The sequence below is a fragment of the Grus americana genome, chromosome 31 (genome assembly GCF_028858705.1).
Source record: "Grus americana isolate bGruAme1 chromosome 31, bGruAme1.mat, whole genome shotgun sequence".
In the NCBI taxonomy this organism is placed as follows: Eukaryota; Metazoa; Chordata; class Aves; order Gruiformes; family Gruidae; genus Grus; species Grus americana.
This window is the reverse complement of record NC_072882.1, coordinates 1,535,082-1,545,909: the sequence shown is the minus strand read 5'-3', so window position 1 is coordinate 1,545,909 and position 10,828 is coordinate 1,535,082. Positions and strand designations below refer to the sequence as shown.

The 10,828-nt window shown below is 60.6% G+C and overlaps 1 protein-coding gene across 1 annotated transcript; it reads right to left on the bottom strand.

The window, feature by feature from the left end:
- Positions 1-3,192: 3,192 nt before the first annotated feature.
- On the bottom strand, positions 3,193-10,070 carry ENDOU (endonuclease, poly(U) specific). The gene is made up of 9 exons (XM_054807232.1): positions 10,013-10,070; positions 6,259-6,393; positions 6,020-6,055; positions 5,182-5,353; positions 4,840-5,039; positions 4,434-4,547; positions 4,244-4,350; positions 3,716-3,858; positions 3,193-3,519 (listed from the first exon to the last, which is right to left on the bottom strand). The coding sequence occupies exons 1-9, from the start codon at positions 10,068-10,070 to the stop codon at positions 3,405-3,407; spliced, it is 1,080 nt and encodes a 359-aa protein (XP_054663207.1). The 3' UTR covers positions 3,193-3,404.
- Positions 10,071-10,828: the final 758 nt, after the last annotated feature.

The window sequence follows — 10,828 nt, the reverse complement described above, 5'->3', positions numbered from 1 at the left end:
GTTTGCAGGCGGTTGCTGTACCCACCCCCCCGTGTGCAAGGAGGGGGCACATCTGGCCAGAGGGGTTTTGGGGAACCTGAGGGGATACGTCAATGTTCCCTCCACGCAGGGAGCGGGATTTGGCGGGGCGGGGGGGGACACAACGGTTGCCCGAGCCTCCCCGTGAGCTCAGCTGCGATGACGGCACCCGGGCAGCCCCCATGGAGGGAGGGCAGGCAGCCCCCTCCGAACCTCCCCAACGCGGCTGCGCTCAGGTGGGGGATGCAACCGCACAGTGTCACCCCCCCCGAGAGCGAGCGTTGTCCCCGTCAGGCACGGGAGCTGGGGGGGCCCCGGAGTCCCCGAGCTGGCAACAGATGGCTGGAGGCAGCTTGCTGACACCTGCCCCTCCTCTCCACCCCTCTCCTGCCCTTCCCTTTCTTCTCCGCTCGTTTTGTTTGATTTCCCAACACTTTGGGGGAAGCCGGAGGGTCGAAGGGAGCCCGTCCCGGGAGCCGGACCCGAGGGCAGGAAGATGCTGAGGGATGTGCTGGCCCCCGGCGGGGGGGCCCAGGAGGTCCTTGGGATGGGGGTGATGCTGCAGAGGATGCTGTGGTGTCTCCGCCAGCGGCGGGCAGGGAGTTTGGGGTACGGGGGGCCCTGCTGACGTCTGGCTTTCCTCTGCTCTGCCTGCCTGGCCAGCTGGGTACGACCTGGAGCCTCCTGGCCCTGGCAGGCTGCTGCCTCAGACCCCGAGTTGATGCAGGCATGGCGTCCATCAGACCAGCAGATACCCAGAAAAGTCCCCACCTTTCCCCCCTCCTTGCTCCCCCAGGGCTTGCAGCAGCCAGAGAGGTTCCTTCTGGGCATGGACAAAGTATGGAGCAGCTCTCCAGCATCACCTGAGCATCTCCAAGCACCAGCCGGTCCCCCGGCACTACACCCACCACCACGGCAGGAACCCGGGTGAGGGTGGGTAACCTTTCTCTTGCCAGGTTTTTGTCTCTGTTCACCCCAGCTGCTGGAAAAGCAGCTCCCCAGCCCCGGGTGTGGGGGGTTGGCAGCGACTGCCAGGCGCAGGGGACCCATGGGCAGGGCACCGGCGCTGTCTGCGATGCCTGGGGGCACCGGGGTCCTTCTAGATGGAAAGGTTTGGCACCAAGGAGGCTGGTGGAGAGGTGGGCAGGAATGGGAGCGGGCTGAGGGATGCAGAAGCAGGAGGAGGAACTGGGTCCTGTGCCAGTGCAGCCCTGCAGCGAGCAGCAACCACCAGCTGCCTCTCGATAGCTCTGGTGAAAACCTTCAGGACGGAGCTCTAGCAAGGACGAAGGTGCCTGGAGCATCCTCGTCCTGCAGCCTGTGCCCCGTCCTGTGCAATCCGCCCCTTGCAAACCGCCCCAAGGTGAGAGCATCTACCAGCTGGCACGAGCTGCCTTGGCCAAGGCCCTGGGCTGCCCCACAGCTTAACCACCCCCCCCGCCTCCAGCTTCTGCAATCAGCCCCCGCTGCACCCCAGCTCCCGGGCACAGGACAGCAGCGATGCCCACGCTGCCAGGAAAAGAGCCGACCCGCACCCATCCCGGATCCCCCCGAATTGCCCCTTCCCCAGTTTCCCAGTGCATTTCTATAAATCAAGCTCTGGCATGCCCCCCACCCCCCCCACCCCCTGCGGCAGGGTTTGGGGGGTCACCTGTGACCCCTGGCAGATGGTGCGGGGACTCCCACCCCTTCCCCAGGAACTGTTGCAGCCGGCCATCTGTCAGGCAGCTCAAATCTCCCCGGTCCTGCCTGGGAGCTGCCGCGAAGCATCTCCACCCTGGGACCCGGGCTGCTGCCTGCCCTGCCGACATAGGGGGTGCAGGCAGGAGGATGGGGGGGGGCAAAGCAAGCAGAGGTGGTGGCTGTCCTGTCCATTGCCCACCCAAATCTGGGGAGGGGAAAGCAGGAGAGAGGGGGGTTTATGGGATCCCAGCACCTCGGGGAGCTCTTGGGTTGGGCTGGCAGCGATGGGGCTGGCAGGGGTCCTCTCCCAAGCGTGGGGCATCATTTCCCTGGACCAGCCTGGGGGGTGTCATCCCGGGGGTCCCACTGCCACGCTGTCTGTCCCGCTGCCCAAGGGGCTCTGGATTCATCCCCCAGAGCGTGGTGCCAAGAAAAGCACCTGGAGCCCTGAGCAGCCCCAGCTCTGGGTGCAGGGCTGGGGGTCTCTGGGGACCCACGGCCCCCAGAGAGAGCACAGCTGGGCAGGGATGGAGGATGCACCTACCGTAGCCCCTAATTTCCATGTGGTGGTCCCCAGGAGGAGGTTCCTTCTGGGACAGAGACCCAGGGGCCCAGCAGCTCAGCTGCCTCCTTGGTCCCCGAGCAGGGCAATTCCTTGGGGCAGGACCCAGGAACCGCTGCCCAGGGCTCAGAGATGGTGGGCAGCGAGGCTGAGCCCGCTGCATCTGGAAGACCTGGGTTCAGGGGTGGATAAAGGAAGGTAGGGGACAAGTTTTGGGTGCCACACTGGAGGAGTAAGTGGCACAGATAGTGGCACCGAGCCTGGCCAGCAGAAGCTCGTTTTGCCCTGTATCCTCACCCCTCCAGCATCCCCCACCAGCAGCCCCCCTGGAAATGAGGGGCTGCTCCCTGGAAGCAGTGGAGATAAATGAGGATGAGGGTCCTGTTAACGTGCTCCAGTCCTGGGGGCTCTCAGCCATCCCCTGTCCCCTGGGATCCCCAAAAGAGTCAGCTCCCTGGTGGGGTGTCCTCCCATGGGGCAGGTTGCAGCGCCTGCAGGGAATGGTGGGGGTTGCAGCCCTGCAGCCCCCCAACCCCAGGCAGGGCTCCTGGAGGGGTTGGCGGGGGTCATCACTGCAGGCACAGACTTTGCTCCGCATCCCTCGCTGCATCAGCCTTATCGGGGAGCTCCGGGGCTGGAGGCTGCAGCAAGAGGGGAAGGGTAGGCAGCCCCCCCTGCTACACCCCATGGGCTGGATGCGGCCCTGGCAGCACCCAGGGGTCCCAACACCCCCCCTGGGCCAGTGCCTACCCTGTCCCTGGCACCAAAGCGATGGGGAGGGCGAGCTGCAAGCCAGGAATTAAACTTCTCCATCGAGGGTCAGTATTTATTTTGCTCAGGGGTGCTACTTTCCACTGCAAGTCCCTCCCTTCCCCCTGCTCTTCTGCTGCGACCGGGGAACACGACTCTCGACAGGACTGGGGGTGCCAAAGCTGCCGCCTCCATCCCCTCGCTGCCTCCACATGGGGCACGGCCACCATGGTCCTGCCCAGCTCCCTCGGGTACCCTGCACCGGGTCTTGCAGCGCGGCCACCCGCCTCCCACTGCGGGACCAGTCCTGCCCAGTGCCACAGGCCCCCGGTGTGGGGTAGCCCAGGGCCCCAGAGTGGGGCTGCAGTCACCCCCCCCGTTCCTGCCAGCCTCAGGGCGACATCACGTAGGCGGTGGCGATGTACTTCTGGCCATTGCCATAGGTGGACTTGGTCCAGGCGTAGGTCTGGATGCTGAGGCTGTAGCCGCCCAGGCTCAGGTGACATCTGTGGGGACACAGCCTGTCTCAGCCCTGCTCCATCCCCGGGGTGCTCTCGGTGTCCCCACGCCAGCGCTGCTCCATCCCCAGCCACGATGGGGGGATGCCGGGCTCGGGGGCCAACCCGGCTTCTGGCCCCAACCCGGCTTCTGGCCCCACGGCCAGAGGACAGACGGACGGATGCAGACAGGTACGGTACTTACGCCCGCCCAGGACGTGCGATGAAGCACAACGTGTACAGACCAAACTCGAACTCGGGGCTGCAGCCGATGAAGGCAGAGCCCACCTCCTTGTAAAATCCATCCCAGCTGAACTGCAGCCCCAGCACGTCGGGGTAGGTGTCCCACTAGGAAAAGGGGGGGAGGGGGTGTCAGGGATCAGACCCCCGGCTCTGCTTGGCTCCGGGTGCAGCAGGGCAGGGAATTCGAGCAAAGCTCATCTGCACATGAAGCCGAGCATCCTCACGCCCTCTCCAGGGACAGATCCAGAGCAGCTTCCAGCTGGTCCGAGGGGCCGCCAGACAAAGCCCCCCAAACTCAAATCTCTCACTTGTGGTTTGGGAAGCCCTTCTGCCTATTACATCCTCTTTTCTGGACCTTCCCACCCTGCCTCTGTCCCAGGGTCCACAGATGGAGGCAGAGGGAGCATCGCTGATGCTTCTGATTCGCCCGATTTGGGATGCGGCCGGCTGATGCAGCGCCGCTGGCCGCAGACCCCACGGGATCACTTACCGGCCCGTTGAAGTTGTGGCTGAAGTAGTTGACGATGCCCTGCTTTTCAAGGAGGTAGAAGCGAATCCAGTTGTGAAATCCAGACACTTTCCCTTTTTTCACCTCCCCTAAACACAAGCGAGACCCTGGGGTGAGCCCCCACAGCCTGGCGCTGCCTGCCCCCCCCCCATCCCACCAGCGTGGGCTCTACCTGAGAAGACATGCTCGAAACCGCTCGAATCCTGCTTGCCGTCACCTCTGGAGTAGAGGCCAAACCACATCTCCTTCAAATCAGCAACAAACTCCTGCTCAGAGCCATAGCGATCTGCGGGCAAAGCGGCGTGGACGGGTGGGTGCAGTGTCCCAGGGTGGGAGCACTGGGAGAGGCAGAGCCGGGGCTCCCCCCCCAGCCCTGAGCCGGTCCTCTCCCTTGGGAGCGATTCGGCTTTGGCTCAATGCTCTCATGACCTGGCAGCTCTGGCGAGCCCATTCCTGTGCTCCTCGAGTCTGCATCCTCCCAGGTCATCATCTCCCACCCAGCTGGGGCTTTCCTTTTGGGTGCCCAATGTGCAGGGATCCCATTTTCCCTGACCAGCTCCGCCCTGCTCCACACTCACTTTTTTTGTGGAGGAAAGCAAAGAGTTTCTTCATGAGCTCGGTTTTCATCACCTCCTTGAGGAAATTGTCCTGCTCCCTCAGCTCCTCCGCCGTCACGTCCTCCTCCCTGCCAGTCGCCCTCTGGTAGTTGTCCAGCAGTTTAATGAAGCTTGCGTAGGTGGGTTTGGAGAAGAGCTCCTCATTGACGTATTTGTAGAGCCTAGGAGAGAACAGATCCTGCACTCAGCGGGGAAGCAGAGGTCCCCTCCAAAACCAGCCCTGCACCCTGCCTGGCTGGCTGGTCTCTGCCGTGGTGGCCCCTGGCTACTGGCCACCCCCTGAAGATGCTGGTGCATGCTCACGGCTGCGGGGAGTGGTCCTCCTGGTCACCCGTCTCGTCGGGGGAAGCCTGGTACTGGGGGTTAAGGGCGATATCGGTCGGCCGGGCTTTGTTTTGATCCGCTTTGTAAAGCTGCTCCGAGACGTGCAGGAGGTCCTCGTTGGTGATGGCATCCTGGCTGCTGGAGAAACCCTCTGCAAGGAGAGGCAGGGGGCTGGCAAGAGCAGGCAGCAGCTCCCAGGGCCGCAGCTTAGCTGCCCGTGGAGAAGCAAGGGTGATGCGATACCCCACGCACAGGTTTCACAACCCTGGGACACCGTGAGAGCTGGGTGCTCAGCACCGAGCGTTAAGGGGTGCAGGGAGGTCCCAACTCGCACCAGCCCCTGGCCACAGGGCTGCAGGCACGGGAGCTTTTCATTAAGCACTGGGTGGGCTGGGAAGCATCAGTCCCCGTCTCCCAGGTGCGATGTTGCTCTTTGCAACACGTCTGCTGGGATCAGCCCCCTCCCCATCTCCCAGATTTTAGGTGTGCGGTGACCAGTGGATGCAAACACCAGCTCGCCCCTGCCTCTGGCCGCTCCGTGCCTGCATGCTTCACCCGTCTCTGGCAAAGGGAGATAACGCTGCTGGGGAAGAGGCAGGCGATGCTGGGGCTCTCGCTGCACCGTCTGCTCAGCAACGACACACAATGGCGTGGAACAGCCGGTGACAGGGCGGTACGGCCAGAAACCAGCGCGACACCCCAACGCCATCGATCCCCAAGAGCCGCGAGCGGCGGAGGAGCGACCTGCCCCTGGTCAGGGGGGTGAAATGGGGGCAGTGGTGGTTTATCACCCTTGCTCAGAAGCGGAGCTACTCACCGTGGGTGTGAGCTGCCATCTCGGCCCATTCTCCACCTGCACGGAGACGAAAGGAGAAGGAGCTCAGGGTGATGGAGATACAGGCTGGGGGCTGCCCAGGGCCACGCACACAAATGCACATCAACACAGGTGGGCACACGCTTACGACCAATCCCTTCGCACCCCACAGCCGGGCTCTGGCAGCCTCAGGGTGAGAGCAGCCCCCCCAAACCCGCCCCCATCACCTGGGGGATGCTCACCGGGTCGGCAGCGCGCGTAGTAATCCTCGCAGCAGTTGTGGTACCTCTCGCAGTCGGCGTTGCAGTGGCACACGTCCTCCTCGCTGTAGGGCTCCTCGCAGCGTCCCTCACAGGAGTCGGAGGCCGTGTACAGGTCTTTGGGAGAGAAAGAGAGAGAGAAACAACAGCGTGGTCCTCAGGACAGACCGACCACTCTGCCCCAGCCAGCCCACGACCTGGGGAGCATCCTTCCTTCCGCCCACGTTCCCATCCTGGCAGAGCCTAAAGGACCCAAGCTCCTACCCTGGAGCTATTTGGGATCATTCATCAAGCGTTTAGGGGTGGCATTTTGACTGGCTGAATCCTCAGGATGCACATCTCTGTGGATGTCCACCGCGTCAGGGACACTTCACATCAGGAAACACGTTCTTGGCTCCCCACCATTAATTGCTCCTTCTGATTCACCCCTTTAATGCCAGGCGTAGCAGGAGTGCCCCAGGTTCAGCTGTCTCTGGGCTGGAGGAGGAGTGCCACATTCCAGACACCCTTATTTGCAACCCGACCGTCACTCTTTCTGCAGTGCTGGGAAAACTGGGAACTCCTTCCCAAGGTATTTATACGATAAATGCGTCGTCAAGCATGGGCTTTATTACACATGGTGGCAAAGCTAAAAATAATGCAGCAGCTCAAGCGGTGCTTTGAGTAGTGCAAGTGCCACGTCCCAGGAGGATGATGGACACTTCCCATCAAGCAAAGAGGGGCTGTAGGGGACCAAGACATTGGGTTTGTACAAAGAGCTTAGGGAAGGTGCCTTATCCTCTGTGCTGCTCCTGATGGGAGGAATGGGACAGCAGGCAGCCCGGGCCTGGCTTTCCCAGCATCTCTTTGCTCCAGCCAGGAAGGTGACCATCTCCAAGGACGTGCTGAGGAGCCATGTCCCAGCCAAGCCGCCAGCCTGCAAAGCAATCCCTGGAGGAAAGGGCGTTGCTTTCCCTTGCAATCACGCAACATCTTAAACACCTCTGGGTTGCCTGCCTTGAACTCCAGCAGGTGAAACATGCCCTCGGGGCAAATCCTGACACAGCAGTGATGAGAGTGACCTCCAAGCGTCACGCTCGCTGGCTTCTCTCTGCACCCACCTTGCTTGCTCTGCTGTCTCGCATTTTACTCAAAGTATTTGCGCTTTTCAGCATCACATAATCAAGGTCCTACGTGCTGATGAGAGAGGAAGAACCTCTTTGTCCCACCAGCCCACGCTGCACGGACACACTGCTGACTCTCCTTTGGCCTCTCACCACCACGTCCTTTTCTGCAAATCCACTTTACGGCAAGAGGGGAGTTAACAGGAAGGGGTTTGCTTGAGATGCTCCTGGAGCTGACATGCCCTTGGTGCCATTTTATTCCCACCTTTGTTCGTACTGATGCAGGGAGAACTGGAAAGGGCTGCAGAGGGAAGGGGCACCCCTGGTTTGGGTGGTGAGTGATGCTCAGGGTGTCCAGACACCCCCGTTTCACCGGTCCACTCAGCAGAGCAGCCAGGTCTGGAGCTCTGATGGGGCTGGCAGCTGAGATCCCTTTTCCCAAGACGGCATCCCTCTTACTCCCAAAGCAGCCGTCGGCATAAGTCAGTCTGAATCACACATCCAGGCTCATTTTCCAGCAGCAGTCCCGGAGGGATTGTGCAAGGCAGGAACTGCCCACACATAAGTCACCGCTGAAACGTTCCCGGTCCTGGGGCACGTGCTGCCAGAGCGTGTCGCAGCAAAGCACCGATACCGGAGCGTGCAGTGACTCAGCCGAAGCCGGGAGCCTTGCAGAGCCCTCGGAGGGGCGAGCTTAGCATCACCCCATTTCCCACGGGGCTCAGCTGCGGGGTGCCCAGGCTTCTCCCCGCACGGGGAGCGTGAGCAGGGCGGGGGGGGGTGGCGGCTGCAGGAGGACGTTTGCTCCTCCTCACCCAGGCACGAGCCTAAATACTGCAGAGCAGTCGGCCGCTTGTGATGGTCAAGTTTAGAGGGGCTGCTGGAGAGAAGGGGTGCTGGGACAGCTGGCAACGCTGCAGCCGAGGGACGGTGGCCGGAGCAGAAGGACACGGCCAGCAGCACTCAGCACGGTGCATCCCCACTCAACTACACGGTCGATATTTGGCTGGTCCAACCAGTAGATATTTTGTGGCTGCACAAAGCCAGACAAATATTTCTTTCTCATTTTCAGCACTTCAGCCAGCTCCATCTCTCCCCAAGCACAGTTTTTTGGACAAGAAGAAACTCATTTTCATTTCCGCCAAAAAAAAAAAAAAAAAAAATGTTGACCTGGAAATCGCGGGCTATTTCCTGAGAGCAGCTCCACTCACCAAGGTGTGGGGAAATGTCTGAGACATGACGGAGCCCTCCCAGCAGCTCTCAGCTCGGTTTAGGACACGAACCTGAGTTATGGCTTGGGTCAGAGCAGCATCTGCGAGTCCCTGGCCTGACTCAAGACCTCGCTGCGCTGTGCAAACACAGACCGAAGATCAACCCTGCCTCTAAAAGGGCCCACTTGAAGGACAGATTAACTTGCAACAAAAGAGCTATTGAGTCTGAGCTCCCCAAATGTTTAATTACATGCTCCTGGCCCCCAAAACCACGTATAACCCCGGGTGTAAGCCGTCTGTGAGATAATCAGGCAAAATCTCCCACCTCTGTCCTGCCCAGCTGAGGGTAAGCCAAGTTATTACATGGTGGAGGTGTTACAGCTCAGACAGGTCCATCAGGGTGATGCTCCGATTCCTCTGGTCCGAGGCGTGCGCCAAGGACAGACCATGCCACAAGCCAGCGAAGCTGCCTGGCCACAATAAGCCCAGCTATTCCTTGGAGCAAGAATAACTTAGCACTCGTGTTAAACAAGACGAGACCATGGCAAATCCTCCTGCTTTCAGGGTCACCCGACGTCTGGTTCGCAGCAGAAGCTCCTCTTCTTCACCGGCCTTGCAAAATTCCTTACCCTTAATCCCGAGGGGAGTCATCTGCTTCTGAAACATCAGGCACAGCCTACTGGCAGCATCACAAGTGATGAAACTCCCTTCTTGCAAACAGATTACCGCTCATGTTTTGTGCAAGAAGATGGCAATGAAGGCACCTAGTCACATGTAGGATCCTGGTCAACCGAGAGCCAAAACCTGATGCTCACAAGTCACACTCCTTGTTGCAGCATCTGCCTTAAAGCCAGAGCTATTCTTCATCGTCTCTCCAAGCCTGTCTCATCTCCTCTCCTAACAACCGCAGAGTCGCAAGGGCAAACCACCTGAGTTCACGTTACATTTTCCATTGCATCTGACTGGCTCCTCCGCTCACCTCCAGCACCCGCAGGGGGATTGTGGATATTAGAAAAATATTTCTCTTCGTCCTCTCGCAGCGTGGGAGGATGGAGGAGCCAGAGGAAGGGGGGGCTTTACACGACGAAAGCACAGCAAAATGCACCAGGAAGCAACTGGTGGACAAGGCTAAAGACCAGGGGAAGTCTCAACCCATCAAAGAGAAGGATAAACCACCCTCATCACCAGCTGAGACCCCCAGAGCTCGTGGAAGCCCTCCAGCACAAAAACATCCCTCACCCTTTCCCCTGTGAAGTTCTGGGGGATCCAACCTCACCAGGAACCAGCTGCCCAAATGCAGCCGAGCTCCCGGTTTACGGCAGCGCCCTCAGCACCGTCTGCTTTCGACCCATCGTTGGCCCCTTCCCGTCGGACGCGGGGGCTGGTTTAGCCCCTCTGCCAAAGCAAGGCTCCATTACTCACTGCCAGACACGCAGCCCAGGGCAATTCCTGCCCCGACAAGGAGGATCCAGGTCTTCATCATCCCGTAGATGGCAAGCTGGGTGTTTCGGAGCGCCCCGGAGAGCAGGTTGGGAATGATGGTGCTCCTTGGCGCTCCCTGCTATATGTGGGTCCCCTGGGAGCGCAGAGGGGAGGGAGGAGCATGATGCCACCGAGGACTTCACGGGCAGGCTGCACCCAAACTTTGCCAAAACTCATTATGTGCACAGCTTAATTACAGGCTGCCCAGCGTGGGAGGAGGGCTGGTAAATCCAGTATCCCAGTATTGCTCCACTCTTTGCATGCATGACCCCCGGGGGTGATTGAGGAGCACAGCGAAAACTTCTCAGCGGGGTCTTTGCCCGCCCAGAGCCCAGCAGGTCCATGAGACAGCTTGGTCCCTCAGCGTGCCACATGCTCCCATGCAACCGGTGCAAACCGGGGGGCAACTTTCTGTTCCCCGGTTAATTGGGGGTAATGATCTGTCCTTCCTCAACTCCTGTCTCCGGAGGCTGTGCTCCCCTTACGGCACAGGCCAGCTGCAGTTGAAGCCTCCAGGTCCTCCAGCAGCACAAGGAAACCCCGAGACATCACCACAAGCCAGGCTCTAGCGTCAAGGCTGCTCAGGGAGTAGGTTTTGTGGGCTATCCCAGTGTGGTCTCACTCCTGGGACAAGCCCAGAGCTGGTCCATCCCCACCCTGCGTGGGGCTGTCCTCCTCCAGGGAGCCTCCACGGCGCCGAGTAACGCCAAGGCTGGTGTGGTCACCATCCTCTTCCCTGCCCACAGCAGGGCCAGC

Excerpts from the sequence above, each read along its gene's own strand:
- ENDOU (XM_054807232.1), bottom strand. The coding sequence starts at position 10,070 with ATGAAGACCTGGATCCTCCTTGTCGGGGCAGGAATTGCCCTGGGCTGC. Across the intron at positions 6,394-10,012 it reads CCTGGGCTGCGTGTCTGGCA|ACCTGTACACGGCCTCCGAC; the intron begins GTGAGTAATGGA and ends TCTCTCCCAAAG. Across the intron at positions 3,520-3,715 it reads ATCGCACGTCCTGGGCGGGC|ATGTCACCTGAGCCTGGGCG; the intron begins GTAAGTACCGTA and ends GTGTCCCCACAG.